Source organism: Botryllus schlosseri, chromosome 6, assembly GCF_051294905.1.
Source record: "Botryllus schlosseri isolate E-star chromosome 6, Bs_hap1, whole genome shotgun sequence".
NCBI lineage: Eukaryota > Metazoa > Chordata > Ascidiacea > Stolidobranchia > Styelidae > Botryllus > Botryllus schlosseri.
Genome location: NC_137241.1, coordinates 10,433,640 through 10,456,059, shown reverse-complemented (window position 1 = coordinate 10,456,059; position 22,420 = coordinate 10,433,640). Strand labels below are relative to the sequence as shown.

General features: G+C 39.2%; 1 protein-coding gene across 2 annotated transcripts in view; it reads left to right on the top strand.

Annotated features, from left to right (window-relative positions):
- Positions 1–200: 200 nt before the first annotated feature.
- LOC145440224 (adhesion G protein-coupled receptor L1-like) overlaps positions 201–22,420 on the top strand; it is a 50,945-nt gene continuing 28,725 nt past the window's right edge. The window contains exons 1-11 of one of the 2 annotated variants that reach the window (XM_080317798.1): positions 201–390; positions 715–1,499; positions 3,548–3,703; positions 5,814–6,047; positions 6,929–7,099; positions 7,663–7,841; positions 10,110–10,214; positions 13,119–13,221; positions 15,478–15,591; positions 15,651–15,809; positions 21,750–21,825. In XM_080317798.1, coding sequence (XP_080173924.1) covers positions 1,409–1,499; positions 3,548–3,703; positions 5,814–6,047; positions 6,929–7,099; positions 7,663–7,841; positions 10,110–10,214; positions 13,119–13,221; positions 15,478–15,591; positions 15,651–15,809; positions 21,750–21,825 — 1,388 coding nt within the window. In that variant the 5' untranslated portion in view covers positions 201–390; positions 715–1,408. The remainder of the gene's footprint in view (positions 391–714; positions 1,500–3,547; positions 3,704–5,813; positions 6,048–6,928; positions 7,100–7,662; positions 7,842–10,109; positions 10,215–13,118; positions 13,222–15,477; positions 15,592–15,650; positions 15,810–21,749; positions 21,826–22,420) is intronic. The other variant, XM_080317799.1, reaches the window with a different exon arrangement.

The following is a 22,420-nucleotide window of genomic DNA, read 5'->3' as shown; positions in this document are numbered from 1 at the left end:
ACGTGACTGCGGAACTGAGCGTCGTGCCAGCCTCCTATGATGACATGCGGCGTTCCGTAATGGTGCTTTATTGTGCATTACTTTCGGCATAGTAGGCTGTTATCTACTTGTTACCGTTTATGTAGAAACGAGAGGCTTGGTTCAGGCACTGGTTAAGGACTGTGACCAATGGGCAATTGGGCAATGCATGGGTATTGGGCATTGATAGCTTATGCTGGGTTCGTTAGTTGTTTCGGTATTCGGAATAGCACTTCTGTGGTATTGGGTGAATCGCCTCAATATTGAATGTGATGTACCTTGAGACAGAAATTGTGTCCTTGCTAATTCCAGACAGGTAACGTTGTCCTTGAATCGTTTGAAATATATATTGACAGGCTACAAAGGTAATGAGTAGGGCGGTTTTTTTTTGACATGTCAAAATTTGTCAAAATTTTGTCAAAATTGTAGCGTTAGGTCAAAATTTGTCAAAATTTTTCATGATGTCAAAAAAATTTTGACGCCTTCATTTTGTTTGTATCGTAGATTTTGCACTGTCGGTGAACTTATAATTTGATATTTTAACATTATGTGGGAAAACACCTAATTTGCATACGTTAGGTCAAAATTTGGTCAAAATTCAGTTTTTTTAGGTCAAAAAAAGTCAAAATTTTGATTTTTTAGGTCAAAATTTTCTTTTTTTTATGTAAAAAAAACCCGCCCCAGTAATGAGGTAAGCTAGAGTTTCCGGTTGTCGTGAAGTAGAATTCACGCAACGCCTACAGCGTGTCAAAGTTGCAGTCGAAAGGATCAAGACATCAAGGCCGTTAAACTGAAATTAGTCGTTCTAGGACCTAATTCTACTGTTTCCCTCGTATTCACAAAGCCAATTGTTGAATCGTAGACTGTTGTAGCATATATTCTTTGCTTTTTAGCGCACCAAATTACCTGTTAAGAAAGATTTCGGCATTGTATCCAGCAAAAACACCGTTGCAGGTAGCGATAAGCTATGAGTAGGCTACTAACAACGAAATCGAATAAAATGGAAATTCATCATCCCATTCACGCTCGGGCGTGGAAATTGAAGTTAGAAGAGGAGAGGCATTAAAGCTTGCTAACTCGTTGCTCATACTCATTGGACCAATATTGTCCGTTGTGAGGATCTCATTCTGTGTGTTCGCCGTAACCCCGGGCACCCCAATACTGAATAGCATTTCTTACTGTGTGTAAAACAGACGAGGGGTCAGCAAAACTTGTCGGCCTATATACGCAGAACTTGTATTGCTAGTGACTTGGCTATATGAGTAAACCCTATATGTAAACGTTCTTTACCAAGCAAGTCGTAATTATTATGTCCATGCCCATCCATGCCACGATTTCTTCAAACGTTTTCGAGGTATGATAAAGAAGAGATATCTGCATCTGATAAGGAATGGAAATTATCACGAGTACCGTGCTTGTGATTGTAGCTGCTTTCTGCGGCGAAACTTACAGTACAAAATGTATTGGACTAGCGCCGGCAGGTGAGTCGATCACATCTAGCAGCCCTCACAATATCCTGTCTCGATGGTGCAGCTATTCACATTGTGAACGCCACCACAGCTAATATAGGCCTATCAATCATTTTGAACCAATATTATATAGATCAGTGCTTTTTAACCTGTGTGACGGTTCGCACTTGTACGAATGAAAATAATTGCAGTGCTAATGATGAAGGTGTTGCGAATAGAGCGAATGAAAATCATGAATAATTGTTAATTTTTCTGACCTAATTGGAAATTCAAGGGCAGTGTGTCACTGTTGTAGTTGAGACGCAATTGTAAAAACTATAGTTTAAGTTACGGCGCACCACTATTCGTAGCTCTAACAAGCCGTAGTGAATTAATATTTTCGCACAATAATTATTTCGTAACCAAAAGCCTGGTTTGGAAGCTGGTGTAGTGGCAGACATACAGTATATCAGCCCGTCTGAGCTTGTGGCAGGCTGGAAAATGACGCCGAAATGACTTTCTGCTTTCTTTCGCAAAACGATCATCATATTTTCGTAATAACTGTTCGATTTGCGCGAGGCACATGTTGTATGAGCCTACAGACAATTTCCACCCGATGTAGCCGACGTATATCGATGTGGAATGGCTGAAACCCTCAAAATAGTCGGTTCAACATTAATAGTATCCTACAGATGTTTCGTCAAAGGAGCTATATCTACCCCATATTTTCAATTGTCAACGTCAATCCACTATGACGTCACAATTGAATATTCATGTTTTAAACATGTTTTAAATTAGGGTCTTCTTTTAAACATGTTTGTTTTAAATTGATTTTTGTTTTAAATGCAACCCTATAACTGCGACACGCAAAGGAATTTAATTCACCATAATTTGAAATCGCGTGCGTCAGACATGTTTTGTAGAGCTGTGTTGGGTATAGAATTGTGGTGTGCGCGTTCTGTATGTCATACATGTCCGTCAAATCGTCGCATAATACTGTAATATTGAAAATGAATTCCTTTTCATGGGTGAGGCTCGGGTCACGAGATGCCACAAAAACTCAGATTTTGGTGGTAGTCTAAAAAGCTGCTTCATCGTTATTAAATTGTTATGAATTCTCAAGTTGGATTGAGCTAAAGAGCAGAACACACGGTATAGTGAGATTATTTGCTCTTCTCATTTACTGACGAGACAGAAAATGGGAAATCGGAAAAAAAAACAGAACACAATTTGGAGCAACATATCATAAGGTAGCGAGCTCTGATGTGCCTACTCTCCTTGATCGTTTTGGACCTTATTTTCCAAGACAAGGCAAAACCCTCAACACAAAAATGTGAGCTTTTCACCCTTTCGACAAAGTGGAGCCTCCGGGATCTTTGTGTCAGCTCTCAAAAACGATTTCTGCCAGCAAGCATTATTCACTTTCGAAAAATACGCTGTATTTGGGATAGGAGTGCAGAAAAGATTTTAAGACCTGGCCATCCAAGCACTAGTAGACGTTTTTGTACAAAACCCAACAACTTGTTTGGCCGAGAAAGGTTCTAGTAAAATAGTTGAAATCGAAATGAGCGAAAAAGTTGCCCTTCTAATGAGACACATGATAGCTTAAGCTACATAGTAGCCAATTTGTTGTACATCTGAACAAAATGTTATGAAGTATCTTCATCTTTTTTTGTATAAAAATTTTCGGTGTGTTTTTGCGAATGGAATTTATTTTACAATAAAAATCTGCCAATGGAGCTCAAAAAGGTTGAAAAGCACAGACATAGATAAAGAGAGAGAAATCCCGAATGGCCCAGCTGATAACTAAATAAAAACGCGACATTTGAAAACTTCACCGCTGGTGTAAACCAATTTTGACCCACTTTCAAAATAATATTTTACTGGATTTACACTTCGTGTCTAACCCGTTGTACCACAACTTTACGTCACCGCCGTCAACACATTGGTCCAAGTAAGAATAATACATGGGACCGTCCTAAATTTAAAATCTATGGACCTATCTTCATGAAACTATATTAGAGAAAACGAAGTTAGTCAGCTATTTTTATCGATTAGATTATGTTTAGCGCCTATTTCAGTTGAAAAAGGCGCATGTGATGCTATCGATGCCGTCGACGCAGTGTCGGCCCTGGAACCGTCAGATTTGTTAACGTGTGCTTTGGGATATAAGAACAAATCAATGTGCGTCGCCAACAATTGCTGCTGGTTCAAAGGTGAATGCTATCAAAAGCCAAGTAAGTGAAAAGTCGGGTACGGTGAAGCGATTCGTATTTCATAATTACGAGATAGTTGCGGTCCTTTTGCGCTTGTTCACAGTGCGAACACTCAAGATCTGACGGAAAAGTTCGCAATTAGAGATGGTGCGAACTGCGAACCCCTAAAACAGGGGTGCGCAAACTACGCCTCATGCGGCCCGCGAAAGCCTCAAAAACGTTGAATAATATTGATAAAATGCGTACTAAAATCGAATTACTTGATTAAACTATTTCTTAATATATTTCAACATGATAATGATAAGCTATATTCTTACCATAGCATTTTTTTTTATTTCACTGATGGCGCGATAGCCCGACCTCGAGGCCTATGCATTTTGAACGGTATCAATTGCTAAACATCACAGAAAATGAATCGTAAATGACATAATTCGGATCACGAATGTGATTTAGATTAGAGGTCGACCGATATTGATTTTTACAGGCCGATACCGATACCGATATCATAGGCCGATATTAATATGGAAGGAGCAGAGAACAATTTCACCAAAAATATTAAATATTAGGCAAGATGGCACTTGTACATGCCACAGAAAGTTGAACAACAAACGAGAAAACTGAAATGGAAAAGAAATATTGCTTAATTGTGCACATTCGCTGAAATTTGGGATAACCCAAAAAGCAAAATATGATACAGAATTACAGATCAGTCCAGTAAAGGTAGATTGTAATGCAGGAAGCATAGTTTCTCTGCATGCAACCCAGCTAACTCGTCCTGCAAGGGTAAATCTGTTATATATCGCCCTTTGCGTCGTAGATTTCTTGAGATTGAGAACACGGAGCATTGAATTTCCGAAATTTTTGAATTTTTTTTAAAATATAAAATATCGGCCGCGATATCGGCCTTCATAGGCCGATATCGATAATCGGGAAAGCTCTAAATATCGGCCTCGATAATCGGCCATGTCGATAATCGGTCGACCTCTAATTTAGATTCGCAACACGAGCAAGTTTAATACTTTTAGTGCTGTACTTGGAAAAAACGATTCGCGAGTGTGTTAGATAGATTCGTTTTTTGTATGTGTAGAAGTATTTATATTCATAATATTTATATATTGTAGAAGCATATTTAAAGGCAACATGGTTAATTGGTTATGATGCTGTCAGCATTATGTGTCCTCTGGATTTGAACGAAAAGTAAAGATCGCTTATCAGTGCTCATGCATACTTAAATTTACAGTGAGCTGTAAGAATAGGAACAACCTACTTTCATCCCTAATTTGGACTATGAGTACGACCAGCTTATAAATTCTCGTCAATGTTTCTGAGGCGTGTACTCTTTGCCATCAAATCAATGTCTGATTTGTTTTAAATATACAAATACATACATACTATTTCCATGTCGTCGGTCACTATATAATCAAATAGCAATATTGAATTTTGACTTGGTATCTCAATTTTATATAGTGCGGCCCGCGAATGGATTCGAATGTTGAATGCGGCCAGCGACCTAAAAAGTTTGCCCACCCCTGCCAAAAAGGTTCTGGTTCGCTGTGAACGTGAGCATATGACAGCATATGACATCACAATACTAATTTCAACTCAAATCATTTTTTCCTTCCTTTGTCCTATCACTATTTTATAATATCTTCCTGGGTAAATTGTATTGAGGTCCATATTTAGTGTTCGGTTCACAGAGATACGTTATCCGCACCCTATATCATTGGGTGTCTCTGGGAATATATTGGGCCCATGAACAATTTGGAGCCATGAGCCCCAAATATCATTTATTTTTGTCATCATGCTCATGATTTCATATAAGAACCCGTTTTCGGGCTATGGCACTTGGTGATGACGGCGTTATTCCCAACCGTAACCAAACGGCAGTACCAAATATATAGTCCGGAAATTAGCTCTATATAATTCTGAACATCATGCGGTTGAGCACGGATACGCAATGATTATTCGAATAAAACATAAAATGTATTTATAGTGCCTCAATGTCAACAATTCTGTATCCGCCCTTCCTATTTCAAAGTTCAAATTCCAATTCAACCCATTCCAAATTCTATACGACCATAGTTCGTCGACATTTTCTGTATCCAATGCTTTTCTTCACATGTTACGACAGGGAAATGCTATTCGGATTTCCGCAACGAGCTCTGTCCGAGGAGGTTAAATTTTCGGCCGAACAGCATTTACGCTGGATTCTCACTTAATGGAACTCATTGCTTCATTGATACAATAAAAGTTCATCTCCAACGCCAGTTCTACGGGGCCGCAACTTCACTTAAAGGAGTACGGATTCTGGATCAGAATGAAGACCCTTGCGTTACCAAAACAAAGACTAAAGCCAGTAGAACAGGTAACTTCCTGTAATATTAAAACAGAATGAAGGGTGACTAGGGTACTGGTTGCCTACACTTGATTCCGCACTACCGCACAGCACATGCTCACTGAAGGAACGGATCCCACGGAGTAGAAGATGAAAGGACTACCAAGTTCTAGACTTCGGGTTTAGGCAGAAGAATGTTAACAACAACAACAACAACAACAACTATTATATGTATTGTTCTTGACTCATGGCACTCTTACTGGTAGTCGATGTGCACATGACGAACAGTTTTTGCTTTGTTTCGTATATTTAGCTCAAAATATGCCCCACCTCTCGTTAAGGTTCTGTCAACATATAGATTTATGTAAGGACGCACGCAGGACCTAATTAAGAGTTGCAGTGACCAACAAATTAGTCAAATTCATAATATATATCATATTATTATTCAGCCCATTTTTCCCACTCACAATAAATACTATTTATAGAATTACGAACGATATTTGGCTCAAAATATGCCACTCATGGACTCCTAACAACGAAAACTAATGATAAATATCATAGAAAGACGGCTGGACTTAGTATTGAGTCATCTGTAATCGCCACAAGATGATATTTGCATTTGATATTTGTGTACATTGCACATTGGATATATTTCTAGCTCAGTTATGTCTTCCACAATAAGAGTCCCGTCGACATCAGGAACAACCTTACCAAAAAGTGCTCGTTTAGGGATTGACCTCGTACACCCCATTAACGGAGTGGTTCTGAACCTGTCCTTAATTAATGACAAGCGTCGGTAAGTCATTTCAGTTGGTACGCAGTTAATACAATTCCATTTAAGTAAAATTATAGTTTTCACAAATCGTAAACGCGAGTACAGCATAGTTATAGTTTCTAATCTTATCGTGCAGATTCGGGAAAATGCAACGTCACTATGTTAACTGAAGGTGTCACATCGACAGGGAATAGTTATGCGAACAAATGTGTGGTGGAGGGCAACTCAGGAACTATGTTGGTGTTCGACTTCGGTCTTCACGACACTTGCCTCTGTTCCATTGACGCTTGGCTGGAAGAGGAAAACGGTTAGTCAGTATCAGTATACTAGATAGAAGATATATTATAATGATTAGACACATGCATGTGATGCTTACTGCTTAGACTTTTGAGGCTTATTTGTGCTTCACGACAATGACAATTAGGCTATCCAACAATTCAATGCAATTTTCTCAAACTGCTATGGCCAATATCCATTGAATACTAAATCCGTTAATTATCTTCCCTACTTCTCTTTGTGCTGAAACCTAAAAAGAGCATGGGATATCTGCATGGATGTCACCATCAAAATCTTTTATCTTGCCCGATTAAAGGCTGCCTTCCGATAAGACTAAGCCAACGTTTCGACCAGATTATCCGATCGGCACAGTCTTAGAAGTAGGCCTACCAGTGTAGCATTCGTATTCCCGTCGCTATTCAGCAAATGCACGCCAATAGCAATTTAACTCCGATCATGTAAATATATTCGTTTTCGGGTTTGACATCAGATTTCACTGGGGTGTGACTTCGTCCACGGGAGTTCGACAAATGCCATACCGAAATAAAAAAAATCGTGTCGCATTGCCATCTCGTGATTTCGTTTCATTATCAGACCAGACAGGGATTTCGGATGATATACGAGAGATAGTGGAGCAGGAAGAGTCAAAGTCCTCCTGCTCTCGCATCCTCGGGAGAATACTACGCAGATCGTGGAGAAGCCGCATTAATATCGTGAACAAGGACGAAGCCGATGTAGTCGTGCGCACGCTCTTGAACGTCACGGAGAGAAGGGTGATTGTTTTAACGATTATATCAAGCAATGCGAACGGCTAAATACCACATAAAAACGCAAGCAGAAACAGTGACAAACAATCCAACATTCATGCCTTTGTTGACGCGAATGCGTCATAATTCACGAACCCACACCACGCGCGTTACTAGCATCGGCTTCTGATTATTGATTAGTACTGCGTCAGAGCGCGCCATAATTCCAGCCGTGCTGATGGTCACTTCCGCTGGGTCTCACCATTCAGCATAACACAGTGGATTCAAAAAATTATCATGACGCCACCAAAAACTTCTAGGCATCTGGAGTGCGTACTATCTTACATCGTGGCTTGCATATTGACTGCGGTCAGATCAAACAACCGTTCTGGTGGTTTATTGTTCTCCAGGCTTTATTTTGCTTAGTATTGTAATGTCGACGTTTTACTCTTTCCCGTGCCCACACTGAACCCAGATCTAATTAGTATTTCGAGATGACTATTATGCATTTACGCATCACACACGTCGCGTGGAAACTTCGAGCGTGGGCCTAGCGTTTGACGTATTTTTGAAATCGCAAGTTATTTACAGCTTTATCAGCTTTGGCATTCTATACCTCTTTCTTGTTTGATGGAATGTTGCATTTCGTACCCGATAAGGTGCCATAGGCAGCGGTTTCTAGGGAGTTACACTGTTGCGCGTTATGTATATCGAGCAAGGGAAATGAGTTGTTGGCCTGCAACTTGAATAACTGGCTTCCGCCTGAAACGCATACCATTCGCCCATCCATAGTCTGATAGGTATTAACAAATCTGTAAATGTGTAGTTTAGACATAATTATTAGTTGAGAATCGTTCACGGATTCGGTATCCTTCCGAACGTATTTTTAAAACAATCGTACCAAACTCCCAGTAAATTTGTGTCCTAAATATTACGTAACAATATCGGCGTTTAATTTACGCCCATTTCGGCGTGCCTTTTGTGATGCAAGACACATTTTCTGTATTGCCATGAGACCCATTTATGGAAATACCATGAACTTCCTCTCATTACAAAGACTGACGTCCATTACTCGTAACTATAGGATGGAGAATAGAAGAATTGGTCGCTTCATCACAATGAGTTGCAATCGCGAGTGTTTGCCATATTAACTTTGATCCTGGTATTAGAATATGATTTCGATTTTCAAATATAGATTATATTCTGTAAATTGGAATTCGCTCTTCTTACGCTAAATGACAATGGCACAAACAAATACGTCTAGGGTCGATGTAATATTTTGGTATGAATTGATCGCGAAGTGCGGCTGAATCGCCAGAATGTTCTCTGTTTCCAGGATATCTTTCGTCGGCAATCGTATGCAACTACTCGTACATGAACCTTTGTCACCAAGGCTCGTAAATATTACGTAACACGGCGGTGGTTAAAATTGTGCAATTTTGGCGCGCCGTATATGTTTCGTGCAATACTCTCTACTTCTCGTACATATTTAGAAACAGGGAGTTAGTTATGATGTAAAATAAAAGTTCCTGCATTGTCCGCATTCATATTGCGATTGAATCCTAAGTTTCTCGCATTAGTAAGACATCATAGTCATTGTCCATCACTAGATTCTGTAGAAATATGAACATTGATGGAAGCAATGGTCATTGATTGACTATTGGAGTTGTTTTCAATAGACTTGACATCGAAAGTCGCTTGTGAATCATACGCTTTTAACACGCATTTAGCTACCGACGGATTGCAAGTTGTAAATTGGATTCAGTGCGAGCGGCAATGGTTATAATAGTTTCATAACTCTTTCCGCGGTTGTCATTTCCAATATATCATGACATGCATTCCACGAAATGATATGGTATAGAAAGTTGTTTGACAGACCTGGCGTAGCCAGGCGGCGAAAGGGTCATTCGCCTACCTGACAAATTTCAGAATGGGATATTATGACGTCATGTGTTTCACTCCACCACAATGAATCCATGACCTCACATCATTGTTAAGAAATTTGACCTCCCCTTTCTCAAATTTTCATCCACATCTGCCTAATATTCCTCCTAACTGTGATACACCCAGTGCGGTGGGATTGATATCTTTTGTCAGGCATTTTTCAGTCGGTTGTTATAAAAATTGATGAACAGTAACCAGCAATGCTAACCCAGGGATGTATATCCCTGTGCTAACCGTTTCGAAAATTTCATAGTATTTCGCGAGACGGTTCTGTAGAAACGGTACGAACCGTATGAATGCGACCACCGGATACAGCTATGTTTGACGCTCTACTTTTTCACCGTCTACCAGGTCAACATTCAAGACGCCGAGATCCTGCTGGATACATCAAGTCAAATATCGAGATACAAGTTTTATGAAGGGCTGGACAATCGTTCCGTGGACATGCTCATTAAGGTAACGTATCTATCGATCGATGGATCAAGTGATCGGAAATCACGATGACATCACACGAACACTGACATCGGCTTGTAAGAAGTTATAGACTGGGATAAGGTGCTATCACGCTTGCGTGTTGCGGTCGTAGCCCTGGAAATCATCAGCAACTGATTTACGGCATGTCTATGTAATGACATCATGGCACTGACAATGTGGAGTGTCTTTATTTTGTACATTGAAGCTAATGAAAAGCTAATGAAGCTAATCAAACAAGGAAGTTAATAAAAAGCTAATTAAGCTGATGAAAAGCTAATGAAGCCAATGAAAGAAGCTAATTAAAAAAGGAAGCTAATGAAAAGCTAATTAGGCTAATGAAAAGCTAATGAAGCTAATGAGACAAGCCAATGAAAAAAGAAAGCTAATGAAAAGCTAATGAAAAGCTAATGAAGCTAATGAAACAAGCTAATGAAAAAAGGAAGCTAATGAGAAACTAATAAAAATCTCATGAAGCTAATGGAAAGCTAATGAAGCTAATGAAACAAAGACACCCGACAGCGTGGGGATGTTATGGTCGGTCCCTCGACAATTGACATCGAACACGGGACTCAATAGCATGCTCGTGTCACTTTAGAAGTGGCGCGACTCCTAGTGTTTTTACGTGACCAACTCTAGACAATTCTAGCTGTCTAATTAGACTAATTGGAGCGAAATGTCGATAATCTAGTTATAATCTAATATGTGATGTTTCTATGCTCTAATTGTAATTATAAACTAGTTTCTGCTTTTCCAAAAATATGCTACAGAAGGACTGTATAGTGCGAAACTATTATAGCCAAGCTTGCTACGTACTACAATGAACTCTGATTTGATATGAATTGATTTTCAAGTTTTCTCGAATTCAGTAATTCTAACTCCAATCCAATTTGGAAACGATTGTGTAATGTGTATAGCTATAATTCTAATTCTAACCTAATTTGAAAAAAACAACATGTAGTTATCATTCCAAATCTAGTCTAATTTAATCTAATTTAAACTCTAATTCAAATCCGGGGCTTACGTTATTCATATAGTAGGCCCCGTTCATAGGCCCCGTTCATATACTAGGCCCCGTATTCATATCGTAGGCCCCGTTCAAATCTAACTAGAAAAAGCTGAAAATTTTCCATATGTCCAATTCTGGTTCTAATGAAGTGGTTCTCAACTTTTTCAGCTCACTGTCGGTAAAATTGCAGAACAAAATTCGGGGACCGGTGACCTTTCAAATATCAAAATAGGCATGCAACTCAAAACAAAGAATTGGAACTTTATCATGACGATAAATTTACTACTACCCTTTTCAATTTAAGCCTGTTGTGCGTGATTCGATTGAGGTTTTCGCGAGGCAAACTCATGTTTAAATCACCGACTCAATTTTGACTGTAGGGTTTCTTTTGATAGAAAAGCGACTTCGCTGATTGCTCGATTCTACTATACTGACAAATGTCGCTTGATTTTACCGTCGAATTACGTGAAATACTCTGGTCACTAATGGCGGTTATTTGTTTGTTTATTTGTGATATTCATGGTGCTTGTCGATTACTCGACTACTATGGTCATTTACACCAGGCCGATATTCTTCATTTTTATTCCGTAACTGCCGACTTGTATGTAGCACGGCCGACTTCTGGGCTTTTTAAGACACCGCTTACGCGGATGAGATGGCGAGGAGGAGACTATAGATAAACCTTCAACACTTAGATAGGAATTATGGAGTCGACCTCGGTCGGACTCGATCGTCCAACCTTATTGGAGTTGCAGCTGTGAATTATACCTAGGGTTATGTTTAAAACAAAAAAATAATTTAAAACAAATATGTTTAAAACAAGGCCCTTGTTTAAAACATGTTTTTTATTGTTTTTTTTATAGGTCATGACGTCACACATATTCAATTGTGAAGTCATAGTGCATTGATATTCACAATTGAAAATATAGAGTAAATATGGCTCCTTTGACGAAATAGGCTTCCAACCCCTATCATATAGGACCAAAAAGATATTTAACCAGGACTACATCGTCTTGCAGCATTTTTACGGTCGGTGGTCATCATCATCAGAACATTAATTTCGTACCAATGATCTATATTTACGTACTATATCTGTTGTACCGACTATTTCGAGCATCCCATATCGTATACGTCGGCTATATCGACTGGTATTCGTCGCCCGTAGGCTCATACAGCATGTTTTTGGAAAGTATTTACACCACATTTTTTAAAAAAGGCCTTTGTTCCAAACACTGTTTAAAACGTGTTATTAACAAAGTGTTTTAAACAACCATTTGTTTTAAATGAAACCCTAACTATACCAATACGCAAATCCGAAATACAATAATTCTCTTTTAAGTGGCCGGATATATCAATAAGAAATCTCTGATGAAAATCATACATTGGACAACTGACTAAAACATGATGCGCAATTTCAAGGTAGCGACAAACACTATACATAAAGGAGAGTCTGCTATGCCAATTGTAAAAAAATGAGCATGCGCCAGTGACCAGATTCCAAACGAATGATAATGTTTGTGGCAATGCTTTCGGTTAATCACGACTTGACATAGAGGTCGTTACCACTGACATCAGTAGCTTTGTACTACAGCCTCCCAAAGTTGAAAATAGTATCGAAACTATAATGCTCGTTGATAAAGTAAATCGTAGTAGCAAGGAGCATATCATTTCAGTACTCGAAAAAAAAATCAAATTACTCGACTCGCATTACTAGAATCAATACTCGATTCAGATTCGAACACTCGGATCATTGTGCTCAGCCCTAATTGAATGGAACAAACTCGGTGTGACGCATTACCGAAGATAGCTCTTTTACGACTTCGGTAACATTCCGAATCGGAGAATGTATCTTAGTAACTTATATTTCTTCTATATTCCAGTCCAGCACGAAATTTGACAGCAATTTATTGCGAAATTTTGTTGCCCGCGTCGAAAGCAATGGGGATTCGTCTCAGAGACCTAAGAGATCCGCCGACATTCAAGGTATTCCGACAGTGAAATTCTATAATGCTGGGTGGTGGTATTGTTTATGTCACCGGCCTATTGATTTTTGAACGTTGTATGAACTCGCATGCGCGGTGTATTTACTCATTTGTTGTTATAACATTTGCGAAATGAGTAAAATGCAGCGGGCTGAGACTTCCCACGAGGTTTCACGTAGTATTATGAAGTCACCGTAATCGTGGCATACCGCAATAACCTAAGATGTTCCGTTATGCATGTAATACTAAGACCGTATTGTATCAGTGTATGTATATTGTATATGCACTATATAGCCTGCCCTTGTAACTAGGGTTGGGTTTAAAACAAATGGTTGTTTAAAACATGTTTTAAACGGTGTTTTAAACAAGCGCATTTTTAAAAGAAACAAAATTGTGTTTTTTCAAGTTATATAATTATACCATAATTGTGTAAATTCTTTCCAAAAAACGTGTATGGTAAGAGCCTACGGACGATTTACATTCGCCAATAGCCGACGTTTACGATATGGAATGGTTGGAACCATGAAAATAGTCAGCTCAACAGCTATAGTACGTACTACGTAGATATAGATCATTGGCTTGGAATGAATGTTTTGATGATGATGTCCGCCGCCCATCAAAATGCTGCATGACGATGTAGTCCTGGTCAATATGATACTCTATTTGGTCCGTATATGACAGGGGTTGGAAGCTTATTTCGTCAAAGGAGCTATACCCTATATTTTCAATTGTCAATGTCAATCTATCATGACGTCACAATTGAATATTCTTGACGTCATGGCTTAAAACACAAAAACAATAAAAAACATGTTTTAAACATATTTGTTTTAAATAGATTGTTGTTTTAAATGCAACCCTACTTGTAACTATCGATAGGATACCCCGTGATGAATCACTTTTATACATGGTCGGATATATAAGCACTAAGCAGTCAATAAGGTTACCTCTACTTCGATAACACCGTGAAGTGATATTAGACTATGTAAATATTCAAACACTGTTGAAACCAAATTGCATGTTTCCAGCCTTGTCATCTTTTCTAACTCGAAGCATAGAAGATAGATTGGTTTCTATCGTTAGTGTTTCAGCAACAGGCTTCATTGCTAACAATTCACGCTCGACTTCGTTTGGGAAGTAATTTGAATGAGTAGGGCTGGGCAAAATCGAGTACCTGAGTGATTCGATTCTGAATCACGCAATATGTTTCGAGTCGAGTCGAGTAATCGAGTATCACTCATTATGACGTCATAACAGAATGTAATACGCCAAAGTTAAAATATGTATCGTTTATGCTACCACGAAGAACATAATGCCTGTTATCCATCTCATAAAAGATACTTTGGCATTTTTTTCGACCATACCGATTTCATTCCACTTTGTGATAATCATGACTTCGGAAATAAGCTACCTCCAGTAACCTTCGTAGCTTTGTACGATATGTTTCGTATGCTACGATACCGCCAAGCAAGTTTCAAGGCTACAATAGTGAAAATGAGTATAGAAACTATAATTCTCGTTGATAAATTAACTTTTAGTGGCGAGGAGTGTATAATTTCATTACTCGAAAAAAATCGTCTTTTACTACTCGACTCGAATCATTAAAATTAATACTCGATTCAGATTCGAGTACTCGAATCATTGTGCCCAGCCCTATGAATGAGTTGATAATCTAATTTCGATTATTATTCAATAAATCAAAGCTTTCTGCTTTCCTTCTATTCACAGCCCAACTCGCGATGTGGTAAAAACGCATCGTATGATGCAGCTATGATTTCCCAAGTTGAAATACAGTCTTATAGTGGGGATGAGAATAGCTGCGTTTATGGTGAGAAACCCGACGCTTACATTGCATTGTACAATGTACTGTGTTTTTTATGTGTATCGAGCGAATAAAACAGTGCAACCGGCGATAAATATTATGCGATCATGGATAGGACAATATCTACTTAAATCGTCCGTAATCCGTAATCATCCGTAATCATCATGCATTGGCCAACACTATCTCACATCGTATCGTAAGTGGTAGGCCTGCAGTAAAATTATATGACTTCCGTAACGTTTCTGAAAGTGGCTACGTCGCATACGATATGTAACAGTAATCCGGTCATAACACTGACGTAAACGTAATTGGGTGTCCCCAATAACTGCCGCACTATTCAATGCACTTTAACCGGCCTATTCAGCGTGACTGTCGGACCTTTTCTCAATTCTGAGTATTCAACTAGAAATTATCATTGGAGCTCTTAACATATTTCAGAGTCGCCTTCCTCAACTTCCAATACTACTCAGATTCAGTGGAAGATCATGAAAAATCTCGAAGAGATCGCTGAAAACATCGCTTCGCTTATTGAAATCCCGGAAAACGCGACGAGTACGGTGATTAAACGAAAGCGTATCGTTTTAGCATTTTCATGCTCGCCGCATTACCAGATTATGTCGTAAGAGCAACAGAGGAAGTGATCGACCTGCGGGTCGTCATCGCCAAGAGCGACAACCTCAGCATCCTAGCCGGCACTGGTGAGGACGAGGATCCCGCCGTTAACAGTCAGTGGAGCGCCTCCATCACGAATATAACAGCACCGGCTCAAGGTGGGAATTGAGTAACTTTCTAGAACTGTTGCGTGGAATGCGTAGCGAATATTCCGCACTATATGCAAATCAAGGACGCGAATCGATTGTATGGATTCTCAATTAAGTTTTATTGCTTGTAGTATATTTTCCGGTTTCAAGCGTATAACATTACGAAGTTACTAAGTTCAATTCACAAGCATCCACCATGGCCCCAGGCCGGCGATTCGACCCGTGGGCTAATTAGGCTTGCCGCGAGTTAACAACTCGCCCTGTTTATTATACGATTCATATATGCAAAACCCCAAGAATATCAGCTTGGCAGCGTGACTTAGATATACACACCAAGTTACGTGTGTAATTAGGTGGTGTCGTGGTCTAAGTTGATGGTACTCAAGAAGTATAAGTAGAAGAAATTCCATACATATCTAGGGGAGACCGGGGACAAATGTAACAATAAAACTGACCGCTAGTAGGATCAAGTAATATCATTGATATTATAATTGCAAGTGAGCGACCTATTTCTCCTATTATTCTCAAAGTTAGAGCTAGCTGATGCTCGAAGTCTGTAAGATTACGAAAAAACTTAATTTACTACACCCGAGTAAATATCTTCCTGTCAAGATTATTTTGGTTATCAGAATAGACGTTTGGGTTGTTACAGACTGCTGTGTATAGTTGTGACGATATTACCACGGCGTACCACGTTGATATGCAAACTAAGACTGGCGCGGCTATGGAAGCACCGTGCCGGCACAAGTTCCGGCGTGTCAGGGGCAATTGTAACACCCTGTTACTTTCGCCCCGTTATGATTTTGTCATGACAATGCTGAATAACCTTCCTCGCGTATACTGGTACAATGCTCATTTGCTCATCGTATATAAAACACAGAATCAATCATGTTATATCCTATAACCCAGGGCCAATCGGTAATACCGGTTTCCGGATCGCCGTTATCTTTTACCGACATTGACTGGGGAAGCGAGTGGCGCAGTTGGTTAAACACTGTAGTCACGACATCGATGGATGATGGTTCGAGTCTCGGCTCTGCCATGTTTCTAAGTGTCGGAGGTTTATCTGGGCTCCTCATCGCCGATCCCGCTGTAATACAGCGCATTGAAAAAGCCCAGACAAAGAGAGAGCCGAACTCGCGAAAGGAGGCAGCAAATGAGCAGAAAAAGGACTCAAGTCCATGAAGACATGACATTATGCGTTTATGAAATTTACTGTGTGGGCGCAAATAACCACGAGTTGCAAAGCGCCAATTATATATGAGTTAATAAACAACAACAACAACCGACATTGACTGAAAACATTCGAAACGATAGGGGTCGCTGTGCTTCACTAATTTCCCCGTGTGTTCTACCAAAGATTTTCATATTGATGACCAATAGCATATTTGTCAATAGAGCTCTATGGTCATTTTATACCACGGCCCGACTAATTTATTAATTTAAGTGGCTTTCACTTTCACTTCTCAGTGTATTGTGGCGTTTAAACATTTATTTACACATACTCAAAACACAAATATCGTTTGAGAGCAAAATGGACAAAACCAAATAGAAAGGAGCTCCATAAAGTTAGTAGAGATAGGAATTATTTGCTTGACTGCTGTTGAATATAATAATAATAGTGATTGCTAGAAAGCTGAGATTACATTGTGTCCTATTACACTTTCGCCCGTGAATAATTTGCCAAAAGTGATATCTGTATTCAGACGCCAAAATAGTGACGATGCGTAGCCCAAAAGCATATTAACCTCCTTTTATTTGATTCTTTACATTAATAAAGCTGTGTAATATTGATTTTTATGCATCATAACTATGACAAGTTTTTGTTGTACTAATATCACGAGAAAGTTGCACTTAATTTCAACAAAAGTTGTAGTAAAAAGTTGCATTTATAATTTTTGTTAAATTATTAGTGTGTGAGATACTCGAAAGGTTCCGTTATATAACCTAGTCCTGCCAGAGATGTCGAATTCGTTACTTTCCAATTTCACGGACGGTCTGGCGAAACCGCCAAAAATTACATTTTTCCCGGTACACAGCAAGAAGATGACGCAATGCGGAAATAATTCTACCCAAAAAAGCCAAACAGCATAGCGATAATCCACCCCGTCCCTCCCCTAATACAAGTCAAGTACCACACCCCACACCTCCTAGGTCTGCAAACTTGACCCAAGGCATTGCAGAAAAACTCACTTTTGGCGATTTTAACAACATCAATAGCCTGAAAATCTAATTTTCGGCGGTCTCGCCTAGGCGTTCGTGAAGTGGGATACTATCTCAAATTTAAACGACAGAATTGTCAAAGCGATTTATTTACATATTGTTCTTGCACGGTGGTGCTTGGCAGGGGTAGTTGAACGTCTTGCTTGCAAGCCATTGTGTCACGGATAACAGTGAGATGCAGCTAACCCAGCTCTTTGTTATGTAAATTCAAGAGAATAGAACCAAACTAGAAATAGTTTTTAGCATGTTTTTGAAATCACTCTTTAACATTTCTACGCAATGTTTGATAAAAGTTGCAGTAAAATTGTCATGAAAAATAGAGAGAAAAGTTGCAAAAAGTTGCACTACAAAATTCCTCCAAACTGCTTAAAACATCATGATCTATAGATTCCGAGTATCTAGGAAGCTGGCGGAAGCTGTAAAAAAAGTTGCAAAAGTTGCAAAAATGACGTTGTTACAATTGCCCCATATACTGACGGTGTTACCCGGAGACAATTGTAACACAAGCGATTTTCTAACGCAAAGGATACTGTATTTTTAAAGTAAGATCCGTTTTTGCTTTTTTTCAGCCATAAGTAGGCGGGTTTTATTATATAAAATTTTGTAAAGTGAATTTCAATAAAAATGGATTTAATATGTGAAAATTGTTACAATTATCCCCGGTCAAGTAGAAGTAGCGATTCTCAAAACATTGATGGGATTTGGGCTAGGCCTCGGAGACATTTCAGAGTCAATCGTTGGTCCCAGCTTTCATATTTGCAAGTTGCATCTACGCCACCAAGACAGAACACCTGATAGGACAGTGGTCGGGAACCTTTTTCGTCCGAAGAGCCATATTGACCCTATATTTTCCATTTCAACTCCCAAGGAGCCATACACAATTGAAAAATCGTGACGTCATGATAGCACAAATTCGAAATTACTAGATGGGATTCGTCATTTGCACCGTATTTTCATGCTGGTTGCCTTATTTGAGTAATGAGTATATACGAAACTTATATAGAAAGTGATACGAGATCGTAGGTTCGTCTTGATGCTATTCCTAAATGTGAGGCCCCATGATGACATACACAGGTGAATCCAAACATGGTCACTATACAGCGGTACACAATATACATACATACATACCCAGAGGTGGTCAGTAACGAAGTACTTCTACTTTTTGGAAGTAGTCAAGTAGTTTTTCTCTACTTCTGGTACTTACTCAAGTAGATCTTATTTTTTCTACTTCTTTTTCTACTTCGTAATATTTTGTGATCTACTTACTTACTTTTCGCCATTTTTGGTTTGTCAAGTAGAAGTAGTTTAATCCCCCAATACGAAAGATAGCCTGAGGAATTTCGGGGCTGTTTTCACGGGGTACCAACATTTAATATTCATAAAACTCAAGTAAAGCCCAGAAATTTTGTTGCGCCACGCAGTAGTTATGGAGTGACAAATATATTTTCACGACAGTATCAATGAATATAATTTAGGTACCGGATTGCTTGATTCCGCTCACACCGCATTGTCCTCGTATCAATTATTTCATCACAGTAAATATGGCCCACCAAAACGTTTGAAACTACCGTTTTGCAATCTAGCAATTACCTGTCACATCGTAATCTAGCAGCCCATGACGTGTCCTGCTAATCCGGAAAACCCGGCTTATTTTAACGTTACGCACCTGTTTTTAGCAGATCACCTTTGGAGCTTTATGGACAAAAGACATGAAATATATTTTCCGGTTTTTAGAAGTGGTATTTGTATTTCACATTCAATTCCGAGTATGATACTTTGATTTCTAAATACTTTCAGTTCTTTTGTCTGCAGAACATGCAAAATAAGTGTAGCATAAAAGTAAATGCCTCTATTTTCCGAAAATGAAGCTACACTAAATATAAATTTTACGATCAACTATATTTGGTATTAACGTATACTAATCGCGCAAAGTGTTGAAACCGTATCCGATACAACTTCTCAGCATTGCTCTTCGCCTAAACTTGGGGCCTTATAGTATAGGGGTAACGCGTCATGCCATGATGTTCTCTAAAACGGGGTCTTCTAGTAAACAAAGGGTTAGTATGGCATTTTCATATCAATACTATAATTTGCATCCCATGATGCGAGAGAATGCTTATTCTGTCGAAAATTGGATACCTCCTGGGATGCATCAATACGAATCAAGCTCTCTGCACCTTCCGCATAGCTCAATTTGCAGTTTTTGACAGTTCATGTGAACGAATTAAGACTGTTTTCAAAACTACTTACTTACTTGAGTAGATTTAAAGTCAGTAAATTCTACTTTTACTTCAAGTAGTTTTAGGTGGCTTATGGAAGAAGTACTTCTACTTGTACTTGAGTATATTTTTTCGTCGCTACTTCTACTTCTACTTGAGTAGCTTTCTTGACTACTTTGACCACCTCTGTTAACATACCAACTGTAATATGTGTTGCGTCAGTGAGGTGGGGTCAGGGGAGGCACGTAGGGCGGTGCATCATCTGTCTACTAGTTTTTGAAAAATTTTTACTACCAAATAGACACAAATTGCCAAAATATTGTTCGAAAATAAAGCGTTAAAGGAGAGGTGAGGCATAGGTGAGGCACGGTCGGGCCATACCTAACCTGTGATAGCGCAATTAATCGTAAATATCATACAGTTTATAATAACTGATATTAATCGAGTGTAATTGTCACAGTGATTCCGATTCGATTTTCAATTCTCAAAATATTCGGCGGTAACATAACGTTGAGCCACACACCTACATTTTAACAGCGACCAGAAAGCTACGTTATTAATCAAGAACGTGTATAGCTATGACGTTGTTTGTATAATTTGAATTTGTGATTGTGAACGTCACTTCCGCGGCAGTTCATTTCTCGCCGTAGATCAGGAAGACAATGAGTATTTGAAAACTGCATTGCGATACAGGCGCCGCCATGTCACCGAACCTAACTCTTTAATCAATCAACGTATCGTACAATCCAAGATTTCATGGCGGGTTCATCGAATTCGGGAATGATGTTGGTCGCCGGCGCGACAGCAACTTGAATTTGAGAATTATGAAAATGGGGTCTGAGCCCCTAACCCTGAATACGCCACTATATTAACCTCTCTAAGGCATGTTTATACTGCCACAAGAATAATTATACAGGTAGTGATGAAGAGTTATTAACAAGTTGCTCCAATATTGATAAATTAGGCACAAAAATAAAAATTTCGCAAAGAGCCATATCTCAAGCCCAAAAGAGCCATTTATGGCTCGCGAGCCATAGGTTCCCGACCACTGTGATAGGACCACGAGTAGGTGCAATTGGTAATTTCAAAGTTAAATTCTGTTATCATGTTGCAAGGGCGACACCGCACGTTTGTTATTACAATTCCTACCACCAAAGTCACGCAATTCTAGGCGACATGTCTGCGACATGTTTGACAGAGTAAGAAAAGTAATATTTAAGACAAATACTGAAATAACAACGTTTTGCGAATTGCGTAAATAGGCAAATATATTTTACTGCACCGAAAACCGAGAACCACTTCTTCGCTCATCGTCAGGCCCGAGTGTGGGAATAACGTTATCGAACTGATAAGAACGTACGGAATTGCTGGAATTTTCTGGTCGCAAAACTATTGCCGACCAACTCCAATCACGTGTATTTGCAGTGATTATTCCATGCGCGTATACGACATGAAGAATTATTTCATAATTTACTGTGCATTATCTCAAATTAACGTTATGTTGCAGGCGGAGGCGTTGCTATAGTGACTGCTTTTTACAACGTAACACAAAACCAGATGGACAAGATGTCGAATAAAACTAGGTAATGGTGTGATTTAGCCTACTGGAACATATGTAATAAATTTACGTACGAATTGGTACCGATGCTGGGTGCCTCCAGTATACATGTAACGGTTCTCGACCGTGATGGGGCTATTTTCTATACCGAACGTAAGGAAAGCACTCTAGAGAGAATTGTCACTTTAAAATAATCAGATAACCACCTAATCGGTCACTTTTTGCAGGCGTTGTAACAAAGGCGATCGACCATAGCACTACACCTGAGCTAGAACAGCCATACGCAGTAACGTAGTCAGAGAGGACAAATGAGATTATTGCCCTGCCAAACGTAAGGCTTTTCACATTGCCCCACCATGCCTTCACATCAACGAAACGTCTCGTCGTTCGTTTTTGAACATTTTGCTGAGGTTTTTGGGTCACGCCAACTGTGGCTTCGATCTGTCAACCAGATTCGAATTTTACAAATTTTACATATTTTCTACATATTTATCCATTTTCCAGCAGTTCCCACATAGAGCTTTCATGTCCGTTTTTGAAAAATGTGATTTTATACATTTTCTGGTAGCATATCATGTATAGGTGGCGTATCATGTATAGGTGGTTCCCAAAGGTAGTGA